Source organism: Panthera leo, chromosome B4 (assembly GCF_018350215.1).
Source record: "Panthera leo isolate Ple1 chromosome B4, P.leo_Ple1_pat1.1, whole genome shotgun sequence".
NCBI classification, from domain to species: Eukaryota; Metazoa; Chordata; class Mammalia; order Carnivora; family Felidae; genus Panthera; species Panthera leo.
Genome location: NC_056685.1, coordinates 73885201 through 73910175, shown reverse-complemented (window position 1 = coordinate 73910175; position 24975 = coordinate 73885201). Strand labels below are relative to the sequence as shown.

General features: G+C 45.2%; 1 protein-coding gene and 2 long non-coding RNA genes across 4 annotated transcripts; 2 read left to right on the top strand and 1 right to left on the bottom strand.

The window, feature by feature from the left end:
- Positions 1-287: 287 nt before the first annotated feature.
- Positions 288-15440, bottom strand: PCED1B (PC-esterase domain containing 1B). Of its 2 annotated transcripts, XM_042946322.1 has the most exons (3): positions 14716-15440; positions 14434-14604; positions 288-1927 (listed from the first exon to the last, which is right to left on the bottom strand). In XM_042946322.1, the coding sequence occupies exon 3, from the start codon at positions 1877-1879 to the stop codon at positions 581-583; it is 1299 nt and encodes a 432-aa protein (XP_042802256.1). In that variant the 5' UTR covers positions 1880-1927; positions 14434-14604; positions 14716-15440; the 3' UTR covers positions 288-580. The 2 variants fall into 2 exon arrangements, with proteins under 2 accessions (XP_042802256.1, XP_042802255.1); XM_042946321.1 differs by lacking the exons at positions 14434-14604; positions 14716-15440 and adding an exon at positions 9419-10026.
- LOC122224466 lies at positions 9061-14217 on the top strand. The gene is made up of 3 exons (XR_006204811.1): positions 9061-9434; positions 10074-10480; positions 13435-14217. It is a non-coding gene; the product is annotated as an uncharacterized LOC122224466 (long non-coding RNA).
- A 3015-nt stretch (positions 15441-18455) lies between the features above and the next one.
- Positions 18456-24565, top strand: LOC122224467. Its single transcript, XR_006204812.1, has 3 exons — positions 18456-18531; positions 18679-18856; positions 24417-24565. It is a non-coding gene; the product is annotated as an uncharacterized LOC122224467 (long non-coding RNA).
- The last annotated feature ends 410 nt before the right edge of the window (positions 24566-24975 follow it).

Below are 24975 nucleotides of genomic sequence, written 5' to 3'. Positions count from 1 at the left end.
CTGAGCCACCCAGGCGCCCCCAGTCTTCCCAGTTTTAAAATTCAATGAGTCTTTGAGAATCTCTGGAAAAGACCACAAAAAATTAAAGTTCTTCTGCTTATTCGTAAGGAATCAGGTCTATTTTATGGAAAGCCTCAGAATGATTTTAGACAAATTCCACTTTGAATAGTTTGTCAAGTAGATGCCATAAACACTCAAGTCAACAGATACCGTCCTTGCTTTTTAAGCTAATTATTTAATGGAAAGGGGAGGCACCATTACATACAGACACACGCAAAATCTACAACTACTTTTGTGAAACTACTTCTTTATTTCAATTTTAGGTTTACAAAAAGACAAAGAGGACAGGGAGTGGAGAGGCAGGAATAACGCTTGGTCACCGCCAGCGATTGGAGGAAAAGGCCACAGCCAACAAAAATGGTTGAAGGGCTCTTCTAGGCCATTATTAGTAACAGCAATGACCAAAAAGAAGTCCAAGCAGGGACCAAAGGCTTCTGTTAACAAGGTCAGGCTGTTTCAGGAGAGTCAGATGATCTGCCCAGTCCATGTCCACCATGAGGAGTAAGGCCCCCAAGTCAGTTTATTGAGGCCTTGGCTGTGGGTGGGATGGGGCCCCTCTCTTGGAAGATCTGGGCTGCTGACCCCAGGGCACATAGGGGCCACGACGTACATTCCGGGGAAACCCCCTATGAACCACAGGGGCTCGCTGCAGGTAGGGTGTGGGGAAAGGGGGCCTGGGTGGCTGGGGATCATCTTCAAAGGAAAATCCTGTCTGGGTAGGTGAGGGGACATCTGAATGGAAATGGTTTGAGGAGAACTGATCGGACTGGAAAGGATGGTCTGAGGCAAATAAGTGATCTCGGGGACAGAACAGGAATCTGGTCATCACAGGGTGAAAGGGAAAAGGGCGAGGATGTGGGGGCAAGGGCAGGAGGGGAGGCGGGGGCGGGGGTAGATGGGGAAGTGGGAGCAGGGGGCGGTACCCGGCAGGAGGCATGGACGGTTGATCTGGGCTGGCCTGGGGCTGCCGCTCAACTCCCCGGCCTGGTCCGGTCCTCGAGGGGCCATCCCGGATCCCGGGGCCCACCGGGTACGGCCGGGGCAGATCCACGCCCCAGGCGTCGGCCACGTGGGCCAGCAGCAGCTGGGAGAGGTGGCGGTGCGCGAGCTCATCCCAGTGCACTCCGTCCCGCTGCAGGTGGCGCCCCGCGTGGCGGAAGTGGAAGTGCAAGTCCAGCACATCGAAGCCGTGTTTCTTCGCTTCCACAGAGCTGTGGAAGTTGGCCGCGATGACTCTGTCTCTCAGGGAGGAATCCTCAGGCTGGTGCTCCGTCGGGAGGAAGCCCGCGGTGATCTTCTTGCCCACGGGCATGGCTGTGTTCCACACCAGGAGGCACGACTCGGGCAGAACCTGGCCCAGGCGCTCGAACAGGCTCTCCAGGTTCTGCAGGTAGCTCTTCCAGGAGTCTGGACCGTACCTGGAGAGGTCCCAGAGGCAGGAGTTCATGATGATCACGTCCGGGGGCCCGTGCTGGCTGGACTGCAGCTCTTGCAGGATGGCCTCGAGGTAGCTGGAGTACACGCGCGTCAGGAAGTAGAAGCGCACCAGGTGGTGGTCGGAGCAGAACTGGCGGACCTCCCGGTACTGGGTGCCGTTGTGCATGGGGCCCCGCTGGCCTCCGTCTACCAGCTTGTCCCGTTCAAAGCTCTCCTCCCCCTTGGCCTTGAGCTGGGTGGGAGTGAGCAGGAGGTCCTTCTGCAGCAGGAGCACCAGGTCCTTGTACACGGCCCTTTGGACAGAGTCTCCCAGGATGACCACGAACTTGTTGTGGAGCAGCTGCTGCACGTCGGCGGCCATCAGGTGGGCCGTGAGGGCCATGGTGCGCCGCCTAGGTCTTTCCTCTCCACGCGGGAGGTCTTCAGGTTGCTAGGACAGAAGGAGAGAGTGGCTGGGAGGGACCCACCCTGGGCTGGCCCTCGTGTGGCAACACTCAGGCAAGGGGATGGAGGGAAGTGGGAAGAGAGCAAGAAGGGAGCCCGGAGCCATAAGCCCATCGGCCAGGCTTCACCTTAACCTGTGAGCCTCTGCAGCGGCTCTTGGAGGCCCAAGTTCTACCGGGCCAGAAGCGGCCAACCCCACAGGCCCTCCTCCCCCTGGGCAGGCAGCTCAGGTGTCTGAGGACTGAAGAGTGCTGAGGTCAACCCTGCAGCTGCTCAGCAATGAGCACCGTGAGGGAGCAACAGCACAGAGCCTGTGGTGATATGTTCCATGCCCTGCGTCACTCCAACTATAGCACGTAGGTAACACTGAAAGAAAATATGCAAAAGCATAGTTCGTAATAGAAAAGGTCGGGCTATGGATGACTTGCCTTCTCCCCTTTTTTGTAAATAGACTTTATATAATGGTACCTTACTTTTAATAATTTAAAAAGAACTCACGGAAATGCCACAAACAACAGAAAAGTACAGGTGCCAGGTCAGAAAACATATGAAAACAGATTTCCTTAACAAGGAAGCTGCTGGATTTTTGTTTGTGTGTGTGTGTGTGTGTGTGTGTGTGTGTGTGTGTGTGTGGTTTTTTTGTTTTCGTTTTTGTTTTGCGAGGAGGACTTGTGAAAAAGGCAGTAACATTGGAAATAATTCACACGTTTCAGCTGTAATATTCTTTACTTTCCATAGGAAGCAGATCAGAATACACCATCCCCAAAGATGCCATTTCGGTGTAAGGATTATTTTGAGCTGAAAGCAACTAAGAATCAACAGACATAGGAAGTGTTCTCAGAACTTCCCTTATTTGCTTAAAAGCAGTGTACACATTTCCCTTTGGCGCAGGTGATCCTTCCCCCACCAGGGAGAGAAGAGTCAAGGAAGAAGACAGGGAGTTGTCAACACCAAGATGAGTTTGCATAAAGAGACTTTACTAGGGGCGCCTGGGTGGCTCAGTCGGTTGAGCGTCCGACTTCGGCTCAGGTCACGATCTCGCGGTCCGTGAGTTCGAGCCCCGCATCGGGCTCTGGGCTGATGGCTCAGAGCCTGGAGCCTGCTTCCGATTCTGTGTCTCCCTCTCTCTCTGCCCCTCCCCCGTTCATGCTCTGCCTCTCTCTGTCTCAAAAATAAATAAACGTTAAAAAAATTAAAAAAAAAAAAAAAAAAAGGGACTTTACTAAAATAGCCCTGATTTTCCATTAGTCCCCCTATATATTTCTGAGTTCTTCCCCACAATTCATCATCCCATGAAGCCCAAGCCCCTTTGCCTTTGTTAAAATAATATGTAAGCCCCCGAATCTGCTTCTTTGAGTTTCATTTCTTTTTGGTGAACTCTTGCGCACATAAATATTAACAAAAATGGTGTGCTTTTTCTCCTTTTAACCTGTCTCTGTTTAATTCACAGGGCCCCAGATACTGAACCTAAGAGGGTAGAAGAAAAGTTTTTCCTCCTCAGCACATTGAATAAAATGTTAAGAGTTGTGAAACTCATCTTCAAAACTTCAGTTTATGTTTATTCTTTTTTTTAACGTTTATTTATTTTTCAGACAGACAGAGACACAGCATGAACGGGGGAGGGGCAGAGAGAGAGGGAAACACAGAATCGGAAGCAGGCTCCAGGCTTCGAGCCATCAGCCCAGAGCCCGACGCGGGGATCGAACCCGTGGATCGCGAGATCGTGACCTGAGCCAAAGTCGGACGCTTAACCGACTGAGCCACCCAGGCGCCCCAGTTTACGTTTATTTTAAAGTTGCCATTTACAGCCATGCCCATTAATGATTACAAGGGAGAAACACAGTCCAATATTACCAACAAATCTCAGATGGAGAGGAACATGGCATCCACTTCATACGCTTACACAGAAGTCAATAAAATCCATTGTGGCTTGATATTTGTAGGCTTTTATGCATTAGGAAGCATTTTAATAGGTGGGGGTGGATGGCTATTATTAAATCACACATTCAGTTTCTAAAAGTCATACTATTTGTGGTTTTAAATGGGTAATGTACAAACATAAAAACATGAAAATGGGTAGAATATAAAAGAGTTGCCCTAAGAGAAGAGTTGAAAATATTGGCTTATTTGTCCCCAAAGAATCTTCATTTAAATGTTTTCGCTATCAGAAAAAAAAGCTTAAAAATGAGATGTAGTTCATTGCGGTGCAACAAAATAAAACATAAAGCAAACCCCAAATCCCTTTGGGGCTCAGGGATGTTCCTTGGTTTGCAACCATTTATTCATCCAGCTTACACTTGTTAAGTACCTACTATGGGCTCCACATGGAGAGTAGTGAATGAGTAAAACCTGGTCACGCCCTTCAGGAGCCCTTCAGGAGCCCTTCAGAAATATTCACGGCTAAGTACAATACAAAGAGCGCTAAGTACCATTGAATGAACAGGTGCTGTGGACCTTCAGGGTCTCTGTGAACAAATAGTCCTCCTTTGCCCTAGACCCCAGTCTCTAAAGGGCAAAGTGAAGAGGGAAATCTCCTCTGGGGCGTCTCAGCTTCTCAAGCTGCTCGGCTGTGTGCACCTTCCCTGGGCTGGCTCTCTGGTCCTACTGTGTGCCTAGTCCCGGCTGGCAGATCGGATAACCTGGTGCTGTCTCCAGGAGGGTATTTTGTTTACTGGACCTAATGCATTCCTCCTCTGAGTCTGAAGTGTGCTCTAGACTTGGGACTCACAGATGGGAATCCAATCTACTAGTTAAAAACCGTGGGAAAGAGGGGCACTGAAGTATACTGGTGAAGAGCACTTCTTTCCGAGCAACACTACTTGGGTTTGAATCTCAACTATTCTATTCGCCAGCTCTTTGTCCTTGGGCAATGACGTAGCCTTTCACTGCCTTAATGGTCCTCATCTGTGAAATGGGATTTTAGCGCTCACTTCATAGACTTGTGAGGACTAAATGTAAAATGGTTAGAACAATGCCCGACAAGTAGCAAGCATGGATAAGAGTTCGTTGTTATTATTACTGAGCAAGTTTCAAAACACCAAGTTAATCATCTATGAAAAGGGTGGGGGTGCTTACAGAACGTGAGCCGTTTGCCCAGCAGGGTTCTGTGAAGAGCAAATGATATGACCTAAGTGAAAGATTTTGAAGAAAAGCAAAAATCTGTGTTTGTTGAGTGGCTACTGGATGCCAGTAGCTTTACAAATGTAATCCCATTTATGAGATAATTTTTATTAGTTCCGTTTTACAGGGAAGGGTATTCCTATGTGATCTGATGGAGCTAAAATTTAAAGCCATGAACGCCAAAGTCAGTCTCTGGTCTCTCGGTAGGAGACATCCTTTACAACAGAATGCCCTGCATCCTTTACAACAGAATGTCCTGCATCCTTTACAACAGAATGCCCTGCGGACTGGTGCGAATACAAGATCTTGGCCCATGTCCTGGAGATATTGAAGACAGGAGAGAAGAGTGCCTTGGTAGGTCTTTATGCAAAGGCAGGTAACTATTTCCTCTGCGAGCCAGGAGAAAGGTGGTTTATGCGTACTCAGGGGCTGGGGGGCTGTGAGTGAGAGTATACATATTTCATCCCATCCCTTGACCTCAACCAAAAGACACGCAAAAATTTAAGTGACCTGGATTTCAGAACAACCAAAACAAAATTCTGCAGACTCCCAGGCCTCTCACAGTGTTTGAGGAATTCTGGCTGCCCTCTGTCCCCACCAGTGAACTTAACCCACCCAAATGCAGCTACAAGGGTTCAGCATCAACACTGGGCAAAACGTCTCCCTGGGAATTTCTCATCATCCTTCTGCAAATGGAGCCTGTGAGCAGATCAGACTGTGGAAAAGAAGGGGGGAGAAAATGACTGGGAAAGAGCACTCCAGTCAGAAGCTAAACTGAAAGGAAATTCATGAAATTCTTGATCAAGAGCACCACCCCTGTAACAGGAGGAGCAAATCAGACACCCTTCGGATTCTCGCCCTGGGAAAGAATCATTTAAACTAAGATACCAAGCATTAAAAACAAAACCTAACAAAAACAACAGTGACTTCTGGGGGGTGGAGGTAGTGAAGGAAGAAAAATTGAGAGTTAAATCTTCTCTGTTCTTAAAAAAAAAAAAAAAAAAAAGGCTGGTACATTCCAATTTCAAAGTTTTTATTTATAAAAAAAATGAAACAAAAAAGAGAGCTGAAAACAGATTTTGGGGCTTTTTGGCCTAGGCTAAAAATGTGCTTCAAATGTGCTCAATTCCCTTATTAGTTTTGGTAGCTGTTTTATAGATAGATTCATTCACTCATTCATTCATTCAGTAAAGGTCACTGAGAACCAGCTATTGTGCTAGATGGAAGGACTAGGTATAAAAAGGCGGTCTCTTCTCTCAAGAGGAGCGGAAAGGAAACGGACTCAGAAAGGCAAGTATTATAGAAGGTGCCAGTGGCTACAGTGGATATATGTAAATGAAGCGCCAAAGCCAGATGGAAGAGTCAGGAGGGGGAGAGGAGGTATTTGGGTGATCATTGCAAGGTGTGATTCCAACGTCAAATTAAAACTTTTTTTTTTTAAAGAGTTTGATGATGATTCCTCAAATCATAAGTTAGTGCCATGCTTTCTTTTTTAAAATTTTTTGAATGTTTATTTATTTTTGAGACGGAGAGGGAAAGAGTGAGAGAGAGAATGAGCGGGGGAGGGTCAGAGAGAGGGGACACAGAATCTGAAACAGGCTCCAGGCTCCCAGCTGTCAGCACAGAGCCTGACGCAGGGCTCCAACTCACGAACCGTGAGATCATGACCTGAGCCGAAGTCGGAAGCTTAACTGACTGAGCCACGCAGGCGTCCCTAGTTCCATGCTTTCTATTTGGACGTTGACTAACACTCTTACAGAAATATGCATTAATAATGGCTACTACTACAATAAATTACTTTCAAGTATTTTGCTTAGATTTCTGTTTGGGGGTAATTAATTTTTTAATACCTTCATAAGCACCATCACTTATAAATCACTGACTATTGCTTGTATAACTATCACGAGCCAAACACATAACATTTGTTTTTCATTCATCAACGTGTTGTAGAAATTAGGTTAATTTCTTTTCTTATTGATCTTTAGTTACAGGAAGACAGACACAGATATAGGTCAGTTGTTCTAGAGGCCCTGCAGAGAAGCCTTAAATCAGAGGTAAACACTAACAATTAGGATGTTGTTTTGATTAGTTATAGGAAGTACTTGCAACTAGTTAAAAAATTTCTTGCATAAGACTAACCATCTTAATGCAACATTATGTTGGGAATATAAATAGTTCATTTTCTTCTACCTGCATTTTTCGTAATCAAATCAATGTGTGGAACTTTCCAAGATCCCCTTACATCTATTTAAACGGAACAGATAGTACAAATAAGATGATTATTTTTCACGAATTTACCGCTGTGTCTTGGCATTTGCTGAATTTTCTAAGCGGGATTTAAACTTGTCAAAAATTAAATTGCGTGTCACAATAAGTTTTCTAAGAAGAAAAACAAACAATTCAAACTTCTCTTTGGGAAGGCTTAATGAACGGCCTGAGGATTGCTGATTCTCAAGAGACTGCTCTTTTGATCTGGGGCAAGTCCGTTAACACACACTCTTTTCCATATAACACAAAAAAGGGGAAAATAATGCCGGCCTACTATGTTTAAAAGTGGTTCTGAGAGCAAATTTTATTTATTTATTTATTTATTTATTTATTTATTTATTTTTGAAGGAGAGAGAGACCATGAGCAGGGGAGGAGCAGAGAGAGAGAGGGAGACACAGAATTCGAAGCAGGCTCCAGGCTCTAAACTGTCAGCACAGAGCCTGATGAGGGGCTTGAACCCACAAACCGTGAGATCATGACCTGAGCCGAAGCCGACTGAGACACTCAGGCGCCCCTGAGAGCAAATTTTTAAAAAAATACATAAAATACTGTGAAATATTACGGTAAATAATTTACTATGGTAAAGAACGCAAATTCTTTGCAACTATGAGCCCCTAGAAAGTTGGGATTCTAATCCCCCACTCCAGGTAACTTCCCCTCTAAAATAGGCCTCAGCTCTGCAGCCCATTAATTAATTCAGTACAAATTGGAGATCACCTGTGTCTATCTGGGGGCTGTGACAGTTGTCATTCTGCAAAGTGACTCACATCTCCCAACTACTGTCAAGGTTCCTCTACCCCATCCCTATATGGCCCATATTTCTTACTTGGCTATTCAGGGAATGAATCCTTAGGCACCACATCTAAAATCTCAAACACAAGTGATGGAAATGGAAAACTGAAACCTAGAATAGTGATCTTCAAAGTGGGCTCCACGTGGAGCGCTGGGTGGCTCAGTCGGTTAAGTGTCCGACTTCAGCTCAGGTCATGATCTCGGGGTCCGTGAGTTTGGGCCCCGCGTTGGGCTCTGTGCTGACAGCTTGGAGCCTGGGGCTGATTCTGTGTCTCCCTCTCTCTTTGCCTCTCCCCCACTCACACTCTGTCTCTCAAAAATAAATAAAGGTGAACGGTGAAAGGAAGGAAGGAAGAAGGAAGGAAGGCAACGAAGTGGGCTGCAGGTTTTCCTGGTGGAGGCAGGACTCACCGCAGACATAATCAAGGTGTATCAGCACCATCCCCCTGGGGCCACAATCTTAAATTTGGGATTCTTTTGCAATAAAGTATCCACAGAAGAATTTCACACACTTTTAGAGTGTAAAAATGGCCAAGTGTAAAAACCTGCCAGGCAGCGTATTTTCTCTGTGGGAACAGTCTAATATAAAATTTTCTTATGGATTTTAGAAAGAAATGCAGGTCGCATCCTTTACAAATGAAGGGTGGCTTCATAATACCTGATATGCAGGTGACTTCTATAAAAACGAAACAAACTATGGAGCTTTTATTCAATAGCCCCATAAAAAAAAGAAAAGAAAAAGAAACAACTCCTGTTTTACGAAAAGATCTCCTAGGGTAAAAATATCAAAGCAATCCCTATAAACAAACATACTATTTCAATCATGTACAGTCTATGACAAACTTCCACATTCCGGTCTCCAATCAGTATTTAAACTGTATTCGCTAACTTCCTACCTCTTATTACCCTGAGACCGAAAGATAACGGAAAGACAGGCAGCCGGCTTTCCCTTCCCTGGAGACACTCAAGTCAGGCGTGGACTCTGGCCCCAAGCAGCCGTGTGCGCTTGGGCTGACTGCCTACCGTTCTGAGCCACCGTCTCCTCTGGAGGTAAAGTGAGGTAGATCGCCTACCGATCACCGATCCGCCGTGAAGACGAAAAGAGATCACGTCCCTGTCTGTCAAGGGCCTAGTACAGCGCCTGGCGCGCACTAGGCACCTCTCAACCACAACAACCCCTCCCCGCTGGGACGGCAGAGAAAACCCGAGCCCGCAGAGGGCACCTCGCTCCCGTCCCCCTGCATCAAGCCCTCCAGCCCACGGTGCCCCCTTCCTCCCGCAAAGGCACAGCTGTACCTGCTCAGGTGTAAAGGTAATTCCTCAGCTCTGGCGGCTCAGGAACTTTGCTCCACGCTGTCCCCTGGAGAGGGGGTAATTACGCATTCTACTTTTTCTTCCCTCTCCTGTGGCTGGTTCCTTCCCTTAAGCACTAAACGCATTCTGGTTTCTTGCTTTCAAAAAGAAAGGAAACTTCTTTGACTCCACCTCCAGGACAGTCCTATCTTTTGCTTCCCCTCCAAGGCCACTTTGGAAACGGGTTATTTGCACGGGCTGTGGCTGGGGCCTCACCTCCCACTCACTCCTGTTACTTTCATTTGGCTTCCAACTCCACCAAACCCAAGAAATGTTGGTCAGTAAATCACCAGTGATTTCCCGGCCGCTCCTGTTAAAGGCCACCTCGTGGGCCTTATCACCCAAAGCATTCCCAGCTCCTGGGGTCTTGGGGGCGTCCCAGGTGACTCCCTGAGGAAAATGCCCCAGGCTGACACTCCAGTATCCCGGCTCACCTCCCCCAGGATCCGGTGTGAGTTTCTCTTTCTCGGGCAACTCCTCTACTGTTGGTCTTTCTCAAGACCTACTAATGGGCTCCTTTCTTCTTTTCTTCAACACTCTTTCCCTGGGTAAATAAATCCCTCCACTCTCTCATTTCTGTTTGCCCCAAACTGTTCAGGTTTGCCCCCTGTTTTTCCAGCGCAACTATTCACAGCACCCTTCCCCCCACCAGAAAAAGTCCCACTTCGGATGGAAACAAATTATCCAAGTCTCCTTATCAATCACCATTTGTATGCAGATGCCTCCTGAATTGCGGCAAAGCCCAGTGGCTCAGAGGGGGGCTCGGAATCAGCTCCCCGGGTTTATATCCGGTTCCACCACTTACGAGCCTCTGAGACCCAGGGCCGTTTAAGTCATTTTTTTGCACTCCAGAACCCTCATCAGCGAAACGAGAATAATACCACGAATCTCTTTAGAAGTGAGGGTTAAATGAACGAAGTCACTAGCGTGAGGTCCACCGCGTTTTTAAGTGCTCAATAAATTAAGCCAGCCCAAACTTGTCTCCTGAGGTCCAGACGCATTCAGGTGAGTGGAATGAAGTTCCCAGGGGGTGGGGAAGGGGAGGGGGCAACGAGTAACCTTCTGTGTGGGCTTCTTATCACTTTGAAATTCTCTAGACGCCAATTTATCCTACCATCAAACCATGGCTGAATTCCTAAGATAATTCTCTTGTGACCTTTGGACAATCTTCCTAAAGGTAAATATCAGATCCTTTGTGGGAATGAGGCAGCATATTCTTGCTGTGCATTTTCAGAGAGCTGATGTATCATTGAGGCTTGCCACATTGGTTGGGGATAACCAGGTGGAAATCACCTCTGCCTCTGAATATAGCTGTCTCCACTCTTCCTGAAACCTCAAAATCCTTGAATGAGAGCCTGGATGGAGAACCGTTCAACTATTTCCTGGCATTAAAAAATAAGATGGGATTCTTGAGGATATGCTTTAGGGAGAAGGGTGTTGCAATATATTTTGGGAAGCTGAGCACAGCGATCGAGTTCACCTCTGTTTTAGATTTTATGATTACCTCTTGTACTGTCCGTAAATTATTCTTAATTCTTAAAAAGTGTGTCTTTGGGGCGCCTGGGTGGCTCAGTCGGTTGAGCGTCCAACTTCATCTCAGGCCATGATCTCATTGTTCGTGAGTTCGAGCCCCACATCTGGCTCACTGCTGTCTGCCCTTCAGATCCTCTGTCCCCCCTCTCTCTCTGCCCCTCCCTCCCTCCCTCCCTCCCTCCCTCCCTCTCTCTCTCCTCAAAAATGAATAAACATAAGAAGTAAAGAAAGTGTGTCTTTTTACTTTTGAAGACTTCTAAAATGGCATGGTTTTTAGTTTCCGTGTTCTCACATAAAATGTGATCATCTAGGCTTTTGAATTTTGTATCTTCACTTTCATTTGATATGCTAGCATAAGCCCAACATGTTGTATTTATAAACTTTGTTTTTTAACCCAAGATAGGATCCTTCCTTCTGTGCCGCTCCCCAATGCCTGTGGATGAATTTTAGAGCCTGTGTATACTCTGAGCTTTTTCTCACCTCTTCGTGTTTGCTCTGTGGCTCAGCATCAGTGCTCCCTAACCCCCTCCTCTATTGAAATTCTTTTTTTTTTAAATTTTTTTTTTTTTTTTTTTTAAATTTTTTTTTTTTTTTCAACGTTTTTTTTTTTTTTTTTTTTTAATTTATTTTTGGGACAGAGAAAGAGCATGAACGGGGGAGGGGCAGAGAGAGAGGGAGACACAGAATCGGAAGCAGGCTCCAGGCTCCGAGCCATCAGCCCAGAGCCTGACGCGGGGCTCGAACTCACGGACCGCGAGATCGTGACCTGGCTGAAGTCGGACGCTTAACCGACTGCGCCACCCAGGCGCCCCTTAAATTTTTTAATGTTTATTATTATTTATTTTTCAGCGAAAGAGAGACAGAGCACAAGAGGGGGAGGGGTAGAGAGAGAGAGTGAGGGAGACATAGGATACAAAGCAGGCTCCAGGCTCTGAACTGTCAGCACAGAGCCCTATGTGGGGCTCGAACCCAGGAACCTTGAGGTCATGACCTGAGCCGAAGTCAGAATCTTAAACCACTGAGCCCCCCAGGCACCCCTTCTACTGAAATTCTGTTTCTGCCTTAAGATCCAGTTTCAAATGAAGTTCTGTCTGAAAGCCTCCCTTTTTTCCCCAGACAGGAAAGTCCCTCCTCCTTCTGATAGATGCCCTGACTTAGTCCTTGGTTCTATTTTGTACTATAATTAACTACCCCAGTATATCCTAGTCCTGGAGGGTGGGTCTCACCCCACCGTTCTACCCCTCTGCATAATGGTTAGCATTCATTGAGCAGTTACTGCCTGCCGGGCCCACTCATGAGGTAAGGACTATTATTATCTTCACTCTATGAATAAGGAAACTGAGGCTTGGAGAGGTTATGTAAATCACCCAAGATGGTGCAGCTAGGAAAAGGCATAACTAGTCTGTCATTGCCAATGAATCTTCTGATTGATTAGATAAGCCAAAGATATTGTTTTGTTTCTTTAAGAGGAATTACGGCTCCAAAACCTGAGCTTTTAACCCCAGCTATAAATATTTGTTGAAATTAAGAGGAAAAAATAGTCTTATCTAGAAAAATAATATTTGCATACCGTTTTCCTTATTATTCTCTGTTGAAAAATCAAAGCAATGTTTTGTACACAGCTTTAAATTTCTCCATGAGGAAACAGCAGGGATGAAGTTAACTCAGTTCAGCTTTCATTCACTGATAGTTAATTCCTCCTCCTAACGGGTCAGTGGAAAACTCAGTGCTGTGCTAAGCTCTGTTTGTACTTAGAAATTCTTTATACTTATGCTGACTACTCTAGATTCTAACCAGTATTTGAGTAAAAATTTCCCATGGTTGGAAAGGAAGGGTGATGGGGAGCCAGTAACGACTAAGTTGCTTTCAACAGATGAACAGCTTGGATTCTGAAAGTTCTGTCTCCAGGAATGGCGACAACAGCCATTTTCAGCAGTGATGTGAACGTTAGGCTGAGTCAGCAGGCTGGGGTTTCCCACCTCTGAGCTCACTTCATCTCCTGTGTTTTCAGCATTCAGATGGGAGAAGTGGCCTCCAGTGCTCCTCTAAGGAGATCACAAGAAAGAGCTTTTAATTTTTTTTTGTCCTTTGAGAGAGAGATAGAGACCAAGTGAAGAAGGGGCAGAGAGAGAGAGAGAGAGAGAGAGAGAGAGAGAGAGAGAATCCCAAGCAGGCTCCCAATGCGGCGCTCGATCTTACAAACCATGAGATCATGACCTGAGCTGAAAGCAAGAATTAGATGGTTAACCGACTGAGCCACCCCGGGGCCCTAGAAAGAGCTTTTAAGTTGGATATTCTTTTATTATTGCTGTTATGATTAACAATGTGGTGTCTGATTACTAAGTGCAATATGTTTCTATGGGAAAAAAAGGTGTTGAATTAAATGGGATTCTAAGAGTCAGTCTCTTGTCCGCCTTGCTCCCTAGCTACACTATGCTATAGACGGATCTGGAAGACCTGCGTTCCCACCGCTCCGTGTGTTGGCAGCAGTGGGACCAAGGACTTTGCCAGTTTTAAGCTGCAGGGCTTGGAACCAGAAGAGAGACAAGGTCCAAGAGGAGAGAAGCTCGCCTGGAGAATGGAACGGGCGAACTCACTCTGACACTGGCTTTTTTCAAGTCCTGTTTTCCTCCCTTCAGCTCCGAGTTTGGACCCATGAGCTTCCCTTCCTGCTGCCAGGTTCAGCCAGGCTTTCGGCTTCTCTATCCCTCAGTGACAAAATCATGTCAACGGCTCTGCACTCACCAGGGTTAACTGTGGAAATCAGATGCAATGCTCTGTAAACTTTGCACATGTTCGTTGTTGTTATTCTCGAGCCACGTCTGCATGTTCAAGGGTTGGGATGTTGCTCGTTAAGAGAGCTTTCCAGTCAAATGAAGGACTTAATTTATTACTGAGAAATGCTAATTTCACTTGTTATTCAGTAACATTTGGTGTCCACTCCACCAGTATACTAAGTGTTTTACCTGGTTATCTGTGACATTGGTATTTTATTTTTCTCCATTTTACACATTCAAAAATTAAGTTTGGAAGATGAAGTCGTCTGCCCAAGGTCGTCTATTTTATAAAAAGCAGAGCTGGGAGTCAAAACTGATGCCAAGCCTTTGTGGTCAACCACAACATACAAGATTGCACAGACAGCCGATGCTTCACATCCTTTCTCCTGTTCACAACTGGCTGTCTCTTTTTACTGTACGTTTTTAGAGATAGGGTATTGTATCGATCATAAATCTTTCTTATTACAAAATAACAGTTGTCTCTTCAGGGCTGTCCAGTTAAGTGGGGGTAGGGTGAAGGGGGTTAGGACGGTGATTCCTCTCTACAGTAAGTGCCCAAGAAATGAGGATCCTAATTAATGCTTAAAATAAAATGGGAAAACTGGAAAGTACTTACTCATTACAGTAACTGGTGATTTGAAAACGTACCTCTCAGTTGATCCGAGATCTCTTCCCTAGACGGGCTCCTTTCTCGGCTGTAGATCAGAAGGCCAGGCTGGAGAGCCTAGAGCCTGGGCTGGAAGGCAGATAAGTTCACCCCTGGGTGCTTCTATGCTTATGAGCCAGCGGCTGGGGAGAAGATGCCATTTCCGGTGGTATCTGAGGCCAATGACACGAGTCAGCATTTACTTTTTTGTATTAGGAACCGGAAGACTAATGACCAAAGCTTTAAGGCAACAAATGTGAAAATGCGAAGTCAGTCCAACATACAGCATCTTCCCGGAATTTGGCTCTGAGCTGGTTTTTATTTCACTTTTCTCAGTAATCTGGGTGTAGCTTGTATTTACTAACTCTTAAACTTTGTTTTGTTTTCACAACTCAGACCCTCGGTTCTTCCTGCCTTGTAGTTTGCGCCCCGCCGAAAAGGCAGACTGGGGAAGGACAGAAAGAGGGGAGAGGAAGGGGAAGTGAGAAAAGAGAACAGGAGGGGATGATAAGAAGCAGACGGTTCCCTCTTCAAATGGATTTGTGATGCACATTCGTGTGCTGCATTAGTTTACATAGCGCCTCCAAATCCTCTCCTCTCACCCTCCCACCGCCCTGTGCGTGGAAGAGCCCATCCCAGAACTATGGAGAACTACAGGCCTCCAGTAAGCTCAGACCGTGGCCGACCCACAAGGACCTGCCGATTTCTCCTCTGCTGTTCTGCGGGAAACCGGCAGGGACCTGGAGAGCGGTCTTTAGATTGGTTAGATACACATAGTGCTTTGTTGTCTGTGATCTGAAGGCCGAGGAATATTCCCTTCCCTACAGGTACCAAGATGAAAGAGAAGGAGGAAACGAATTGGAAAAGAAGAAGAAGAAGGACACGAAGCTCTAAAAAAGTTTTTCCTCAAACCGGGAACCTTTTATCGGCATATTAAGCACTTTAGGATAGAGCGTTTCTCCATGGCATAAAATAACTAATGATCAAGAGTAATGGGCTCCAAAACAGTCCAGAAATATGTGCCCTGTGCACTTAGTTTGTGTTAGTTTTTTAAATACTATGCTAGTTAGAGGCGCCTAGGTGGCTCAGTCAGTTAGGCGTCCGACTCTTGATTTTGGCTCAGGTCATGCTCTCACGGTTCATGAGTTCGAGTTCCATGTCTGCACGGTCAGTGCAGAGCCTGCTGGGGCTTCTCTCTCTCTCTCTCTCTCTCTCCCTTTCTTTCTGCCCCTCCCCTGCTCGCTCTCGTGTGCTCTCTTTCTCAAATAAGTAAACTTAAAACAATTAAAAATCAATACTGTGCTATTTAGGTAAATTGGCCTATAAAACAACCTAGCAGCCTTTTCTTGAGAAATGCCGTTTTCCTTCACTTCACTGACGACCCAAAGCATGGCTCAAAAACTGCATCCATTACACATTGTTTTTATTCTCTTATCAGTAGCCATAAAGCAAGTTATCTTGCATTTTTTCCATGACTTTTGCTACAATCATTATTGTGTCTCAAGGCAAGGCTGAATCTAGATATTTACAATTCAGGCTAGTATGTCCTATAACTGAAAGTTTGCCGTTGTTTATTTCTATAAATGAGTTTTCAATCGCTCCGGTTCTCTGAAGTCCAGCTAGTCTGTGCACCGTGAGGGTGAAAAGCCCTTGTGAGGTCTCGAGGGAGGATGACCAAAACTGGCCTAATTCCAAGACCAGGGACTAGAGCCGGAACCGTGCAAATGATAATCTCGTTTTACTCTTTGAATTTAACTTAACACTGTTTGAGACCACACAACAGCTTTTCTACAGATTTTCCCACTTCCAAGAACTTATCTATGGAGACAGTTACTGTTGCTATTCTGGCCCCACTCCGCGTTCCGTAGCTCAGTGAGCTGGCTTGCGTTCTTCTCCGCCACACTTTTCCTAAACAGCCGTGATCACTTACACATGTATAAGGTTTTACACTTAGAATCTCACAACAGACCCTGCTAGTAAAGCAAGGCAAACTTTAATTATGATGGTCACCTTGCAGATGGTGAAGCCGAGACCCGGAGAGAGCTTGAATGACTGTCACCTTGACGGGGTGCTCAGAGCCTGGGGGCACGATGATGACAGTGTGTCCTCTTCGCTGCCCTCTCAGTGGGAGGCCAGAAAGGGCGCCCTGCTGTTATTATTTGGCCTATTTTCGGATGGTATTTAATGGCACAGGACTTGAAAAGGTACATGTGGTATAAGCAAGAAGTCCCTCTCCCTTTCTGGTTTCCTAATCCCTCATTCTTCCTTCCAGAAGCAATATGGTCACTGGCTTATCTATTCTACCAGAAATATTCTACACAGATAACCTATATCTCTCGGAAGTATTTTATTCTCTCTTCCTTCTTTCTTGAAGAGTCAACTTCCCTTTTAACTTAAGGCAGACGTCTGGAAAGAATACGAAACCCGCTCAGAGCAGATGCTAAACTGCAGAAAGGCTTTGGTAAACCGATCACCCAGATTGTTCCAAATATCCAGATGTTTGAAATGGTACAGAAAACTTGTGACTCACAACAGCTTCTAAAGGAGTTAGGCGAAGCCCTCCCTGTGGTGTCGCACTATAATTGACTTGGGCCCTCGTGCCCTGCCTGGGGACCACTTAAACCTTGATACGGATTTGGAATACGGCGGCTGCATGCCTGTTGACAGTGTGAATGGAAACCAGAGCTACGATACTGTGAATGAAGTGACTCTGAGGCCCACACAGACTTGAGTTGGAAAACTGATTCTGTCATTTATGGCTGCATGACATCGGTAGTCACTGAACTCCTTGTGGCTTGATCTTCTCATCTTCAAAATAGCGACAGTAATAACTGCTACATAGGGGCACCAGCGTGGCTCAGTCGGTTGAGGGCCAACTTCAGCACAGGTCATGATCTCGCGGTTTGTGAGTTCAAGCCCCGCGTCAGGCTCTGTGCTGACAGCTCAGAGCTCAGAGCCCAGAGCCCGCTTTTGATTCTGTGCCTGCCTCTCTCTTTCTGCCCCTCCCCCACTCATGCTGTCTCTCTCTCTCTCCCCAAAATAAAACATTAAAAAAAAAACATTAACACATGAAATGTTTTTCTCTCTCTCCCCAAAATAAAACATTAAAAAAAACATTAACACACTAAAAAAATGTTAATAACCACTATATAGATGTGATGGTTAAATGAGAAAATACACCCAGAGCACCAAGGATATAGTAGTGTATAATAAAATATGTCCACATCATTAACCGTGGCCCATGGTTAATTTTGTAGACTTTGTAAATTTTGTAAATTTTTCTTCCCCAGCAAGGGGGAAAGGTGGTTAAGAGATTTTTAATTTTCTTTTTTTTTTTTTAATTTTTTTTTTAACGTTTATTTATTTTTGAGACAGAGAGAGACAGAGCATGAAGGGGGGAGGGTCAGAGAGAGGGAGACACAGAATCCGAAACAGGCTCCAGGCTCTGAGCTGTCAGCACAGAGCCCGATGCGGGGCTTGAACTCACAGACCGCGAGATCATGACCCGAGCCGAAGTCGGCCGCTTAACCGACTGAGCCACCCAGGCGCCCCTTTAATTTTCTTTTAAGATGGGAACAGTGATAGTATGTTTGTATGCTTATAGAAATAAGTCAGTAAATGGGGAAAACTAGATGATGCAGGAGGAATACCGTGGTAGACCCCGTTCTCGGTGCTAGAGATACAGCTGTGAATAATGCATTAAAAAAAATCATAAAAGCCTTGCCCCTATAGAGTTGACATTTGGGATGGGGGGAGGCAGACAACTAAAAAACATAAGTAAAATAATATGTTAGGTAGAACAGGAACGTGATTGTTGGATGGGGAAGATTCAGGGGCTGTGGGTTGGAATTTTAAACAGGGTAGTGGCAGGGTTCCAGATACATCACCTCAGAATGGCACTCCCTCATACGGAATAGTGTAAGCTGAAGGAATTTGTGAAATGGCAGGTGCTGGAAGGACTCTATGACCCACCCCCCCCGCCCCGAAGCAGGTCATAAAGCCCGCTTGGGAGAGGTGCCCTCCCCTTACCGGGAAGAAAGTAACATCCTTATCTCTGAAGACACCAGGACTCAGCAAGGAATCCAAACAAACAGCTGTGGGTAAGTTCCCCCAGTTCACCACCCTTAGCTGGTACCCTTTGTCCTACCGATCTTCATCAAACCCAGAGTAAAAAACACTCCGGCTTAACCTTGTTTGGGGGCGTCATTTGTTTATGAAGGCTAATTTGTGTGCTCCTCTCTTGTCAGTCTGCCTTTTGTTACAGAGACCCAGCTGAGCACCTGGAAAGGGCAGAAGGGACCAGCAGTGGTCTGGAGAAGGCCTCCCAGAGAAGATGAGATTTGAGCAAAGTCTGGAGGGAGGTGATGGAAACCCCATGCAGAAATCTGGGGGAAGGCAGCTCCAAGCAGAGAGAACAATAAAGAGGTGAGTGTGACTAGCTTAGAGTGAACAAGTGAGTCAGACACAAGCGATGGAGTCAGAGAAGAAAGGGAGGTAGATGGCGGGCCATGGAAAGGACTTGGGTGTTTACTCTGGGAGCCGTCACGAAGGGTTTGAGCAGAAAATGTCCACCACCTTATTATGGACTGTGTGGAGCAGGAGTGGAAGCAGAGAGACCAATTCAGAGGTCATCAAATAATCCAGGAGGTGAGGCTTGAACCAGAGTGACATCAGCTGAGCAGTGAGAAGTGGTCAGACTCCAGATCTATTTTAAAGGTGGAGATGCTAGGATTTGCTGTGGAGAGAAGATGGGGTGTGAGAAAAAGGAACAGAAGGCAAGTCTAGCCCTGTGGTTTTTGGCCTGAGCAACAGGAAAGATGAGTTGCTGTTTACTGAGATGGAGAAAATTTAGGAGAAACAGGTTTGGGGGTGGAGGTCCAGTGTTCGATTTGGGGCTTGTTCGGCATTCCTTATGCACATCTAAATTGAGATGTTGAATGGAGATGTGAATATACTAGTCTGGAGTTGAGGGGAGAGGGCCAGGCCGGAGATATATCAGTTTGGCCTGGATGCGGTCACCAGTGTCGAAGGTGAAGATAGAGAAGAAAAGAGGTCTGAGAATTGAACCCTGCGGCACTTTAGGTGCAGACGGTCAGGAAGCTGAGGAGGAACTCACACAGGACACAGAGAAGGAAGAGTCAGTGAAACGGGAAGAAAACTAGGAGAGTATGAGGTTCTGGAAGCCAAGGGGAAAACGTGTTTCAAGGGAGGACTCGAGAGAGAGTGTCTGTGTCAGAGACAGCCAATAAGTCAAGCGGGACAGTTGACAGTTGGCTATAGCGTATGGACAGTGTAGGACGTTGGTGACTTGACTGAGTAGTATCGACAAAGGTTGATTGGAGTGGGTAAGAAGGAATAAGACAAGAATTGGAGACAGTACCACCCTGGAGGAGTTTTACTATAAATAAAGGGAAGCAAAGAATGAGAAGTCAGCGGGAGAGTGTGGGAGCCCAGGGCAGGTTGCCCCCAAATACGCCACAATGGCATGATGCTTTTTTAAATTAAGATTATTTAAGAGACAGCCAGTGTAACAAAAACAGTCTGACCCTCCTCCGGCTCTACAAAGCAGGTCGTAAATCTCCCATGTGAAAGGTACGCTCCCTACACCAGGAGGAAGAGAGACATCCTTATCATGAGAGACAGGGAACTCAAGGCTGAAGAAGCCTACACAAACAAACCTTGTTACTTTTGCTAATTTACTACCTCGGCCCAATTCTGTTTAGATTCCTTACTAACTGACAATTCCCAAACAGAAGTTTTCTTTGTCCTGTCCATTCTTCGTAAATTTATGTTTCTTTGTCTAGGAAGTATAAAGCTGCCTGTCTCAGTCACTTCTTAGGTCCCATATCTATGACACCTCTGTACGTAGGAACTAATTCCCCCAGACCCCGTTAATCTGTCTCATGTTCATTTAACATTCTTATACCACCCAGGAGAATCTTAACGGGTAGAGTAAAATTTTTCTTCCCCAAGAAGGGGGAAGGGTGGTTAAGAGATTTTTAATTTTCTTTTTAAGATGTGAACAGTAATAGTATGTGTGTATCCTTATAGAAATAAGTCAGTAAATGGGGAAAACTAGGTGATGCAGGAGGAATACTGGAGCGATGTTGGTGAAAGGGTTGGGATCTAGTGCCTAAGTGGACGGGTTGGCCTTGGATAGGAGCACACATTAGATATCAGGCTGAGTACCGGAGCATGATGCCGGAGTACGGGTAGGTGTGGGGGCGCAAGCTTGGGAAGTTTTCCTGACTGCTATTTTCTCAGTGAAATAGGCAGCAAAGTCTAGGTCACCAGCTGAGCGTGAACCCGAGGCAGGTGCTATGAGAGGTTTGAGCATCGAGGAGAAGATACGAAATCGTCATCTGGGAGATGACGGAGGCTGTAATTACCGCACAGAATGGAGGCTCACTTTGGGCTGCGAGCCTCTATTTGAACCAAGAGTGCTCAGCACGGATGTTTGGTTTTCTCTAGTCTGTTTTAGCCCCATGGGCTGCAGGTAGCAGAGTAGACAAAAATTGTATTTAGTCAGGAATGAGGTTTTGCCTTTTGGTTTCTATTAATGTATGTTAATAGGCCATTACAGGTTTATAATGTATTTTAAACTATGATTTATTTAGAAGCAAACCCATGAAAGCCAAGTATTTTAGACAGTGAAAAATACTATGAATATCAGGACAGAAATAATGTTCTTTTAATATTAACAGCTCTTTAACAGTTCCGGCCATGGATTAATTTAAACTGATCTTTTGGGGCGCCTGGGTCACTCAGTGGGTTAAGGGACTGACTCTTGATTTCAGCTCAGGTCGTGATCTCATGGTTTGTGAGTTCAAGCCCGCATTGGGCTCTGTGCTGATGGTGTGGAGCCTGCTTGGGATTCCCTCTCTATCCCTCCCCCACTCATGCTGTCTCTCTCTCAAAAAATATATAAACATTAAAAAAAATTAAAAGTAAACTAATCTTAGGGCGCCTGGGTGGCTCAGTTGGTTAAGCGTCTGACTTCAGCTCAGGTCACGATCTCGCGGTCCGTGAGTTTGAGCCCCGCGTCGGGCTCTGGGCTGACGGCTCGGAGCCTGGAGCCTGCTTCCGATTCTGTGTCTCCCTCTCTCTCTGCCCCTCCCCCGTTCATGCTCTGTCTCTCTCTGTCTCAAAAATATATAAACATTAAAAAAAAATTTTAAAGGCAAACTAATCTTTCTATGAGCTGATATCATTTTATTCACATTTTCTATTTCCAGGAACACTGTGGTTTTTCTTATCTTCTTGGAATGGAGTGCTTCAAGCAGGCCCGAAATCAACCCACTGAATATGTACTTATAAATACACGTATTTCAACAAACTGCTGTGTGTTTATGCTCAAATCTATGAGCGGCTACCTTAAAAAAGGATCACATTTGGCAAACCACAAAACAGTATGCGTCTTCTTTGTATGACTTGCAACAGTCTGCATATTCTGGATAATTTCTCTTCAAGGCACTTGCATTTAGCACTTTCAGGCACATACGAATAATTTGTTTCTATTGAGGCACAAAGTTTTCTCTGATCGTGTACTAAGAGTTCTGAGACTGGATTAAAACTTGTAACACATTCACTTTAGTAACCGAATTCAGTTCTGCACTAAGTCAGTGCCTGCAAATCTCTGTGTTGTTGAGGAGTGAGGCTAGAATTGGAGTTTGGGAGGTTATAGGTCGAGAAGAGCCACATTGGTGGTTTCAGCAGGACGGATGGAATGAGAGGCGAATTTATAAAAGACCTCTTTCTGTGAGGACTCCTTAAAATTTTCTGCAAATTTTCTGGGAATTCTTATGTTTTGTGCAAGTTTTCTACCCTGCTCCGGTGTGTAGCTTAGTGGTTTCAGAGCAGGGCCTTTGTAGGCAGAAAGGTTGAGTTCAAGTCTGAAACCTGGGAGCTGTGTGATTTGGGGAAAGTTCCTTAGCCTCTCTGGCCCAAATCCAGCAGAGGAGATTGAATAAGCAAAGTGCTAAGTAAATGCTCAGTTTACTCTAGAAATTAGTATACATGTATCCATGCTTTAGTAATATAAAATAATTAGTAAATTATGTTAGTAATTTAGTTATAAAAAAATAGGCTTTAATACTTTTTTTTTTAATTTGTTTTTAACGTTTATTTATTTTTGAGACAGAGAGAGACAGAGCATGAAGGGGGGAGGGGCAGAGAGAGAAGGAGACACAGAATCGGAAGCAGGCTCCAGGCTCCGAGCCATCAGCCCAGAGCCCGACGCGGGGCTCGAACTCACGGACCGCGAGATCGTGACCTGAGCTGAAGTCGGACGCTTAACCAACTGCGCCACCCAGGCGCCCCAAAAAAATAGGCTTTAAATGACATTGAATAAAATGTAAATACTGACAAGCACTCCATTTGATGGCACAGCTCTGTGAACCGGTGTGCCCCTATCCCTGCAGGAACAGACCTGAGAAGTGGGGAAGATGGCAGGGACTTAGGCCAAGTTGAGTCTCCGGGAGGTCAAGCAACTGCCTGAATCACAGCCAGGCTAACCACTGAGATTGGACTAAGGATCAGGCCTCCTGAGTCTCCTAGTCCCAGAGTCACAGTTCATGAATTTCAGGGGGGCAAAAAAAAGGTTGTAAACCTTTTTTACAAAGAATAACGTAATATCCTAGGAGAATGGGGCTTTGAATTCATTTAACAATGTCCCTTACCTCTAAATAACAATCAAATTTAATTAGAAGACTCCAAACCACTGGCTTAGTTTTCTGATTCCAGTTTTCTCTCTGTCTTTTTTATTACCATCTTAACCACTTGTAAGTGTGCAGTTCGGTAGTGTTCAGTATATTCACAACACTGTTGTGCAACGGATCGCACGAGCATTTCATGTTGCACATCTGAAACTCTATATCCATTAAAGCAGGACTCTACTTTGCTGATCTCCACAGTCCCTGGCAACCAGCCACCTTTGGATTTTCTCTTTCTATGAATGTGACTGCTTTGGATACCCCACCCAAGTGGAATCACACAGTATTTGTCTATCGTGACTGCCTCATTTCACTTAACGTGATGTCCTCAAGGTTCATCCATGTTGTTGTAGGTGACAAGATTTCCTTCTTTCTAAAGGCTGAATAATGTCCCATTGCCAAGTTCACCACAGTTCACCCAGTTACCATGTGTAAGAACATAGCTATGTCAAATCCCAGGCAAGAAGCTCTCAAAAACTCTATTTGAGATGTTTCATGTTCCGGGTTAGTTGACTTAGTTATTTAGGAGGGACAACACTTCTTTTCCTCGATCTGTGTTGGCATAAACTGTGCAAATAAAGAAGCTCCATCCTCGACTCCAAAAATGCTGGGAGCATCAACTCTTTCCCACTCAGAAGGATCTGAGTGGATCTTCCTTTCACATTCATGATTTGCATTTTATTTCTTAATTAATTAAGTTTTCAAAATTCTTTTAAATTTTATTTTGAGAGAGAATGTGCATGCACGAGTTGGGGAGGGACGGGGACAGAGGGAGAGAGAGAGTCCCAAGCAGGGCTCCACACTCAGCACGGAGCCCAATGCAGGGCTCGATCTCAAGACCATGAGATCATGACCATGAGATCATAACCTGGGCCAATATCAAGAGTTGGACGCTTAACCAACTAAGCCACCCAGGCGCACCATTGTATGGGGCTATCCACAACACAGTCAATTAAGGAAAACACCCGGATATTTCAAAAAAATACATGCTTTTAAGTGCATTATAGATTAATTCCAACTGCTAGTTTTATTTTCTTTCTAAATCAAAATGCTAACCCTTCCTATATTTGCATGGTGGGATTGTGGATGCAATAATTTTCTTTATTTTCAAGGCTGTCTGAAACCTGGTCATACTCTATTTATAAAGAAAAAGTTCCAATATTTTAAGAGATATTAACTGCTAAATTGCTAAACATGAAGTTTCTTTGCCCAGGAAGGCAGACGTTGCTTAATATTTTTGATGCATGCTAATTTCCCTTTCTTCCTTCGCTTAGATACACCCAGGCACAGTGCTTGGCATCCAGCTACAAGGTCGACTGAGGCATGTTCTCTGTGCTCAGAAGCTCACAGTCAGTGAGGGAAAAACAGAAGCCGATGACTACAATTCATTGTTGGAAAAGCAATTATGGCCTTATGTTGGTATATTACTTATATTACTGAAAAGGGATTTTAAAATTTTTACTAAAAATAAAATAATTGAAAATAGCTCTGGAAAAAGTGGCCTCTGGTCAGATTCTTTTCAAATGAATATTTACTTTATAATTATAACGATTGACCTGAATTGCATTGTTTTTATTTTATTTTATTTTATTTTTAAAAAAATTTTTTAATGTTTATTTGGTTTTGAGAGAGACAGAGACGGGGTGCCTGGGTGGCTCAGTTGGTTAAGCATCCGACTTCGGCTCAGGTCATGATCTCACAGTCTGTGGGTTCAAGCCCTGCATCCGGCTCTGTGCTGACAGCTCAGAGCCTGGAGCCTGCTTCCGATTCTGTGTCTCCCTCTCTCTCTGTCCCTCCCCTGCTCATGTTCTGTCTCTCTCTGTTGCAAAAATA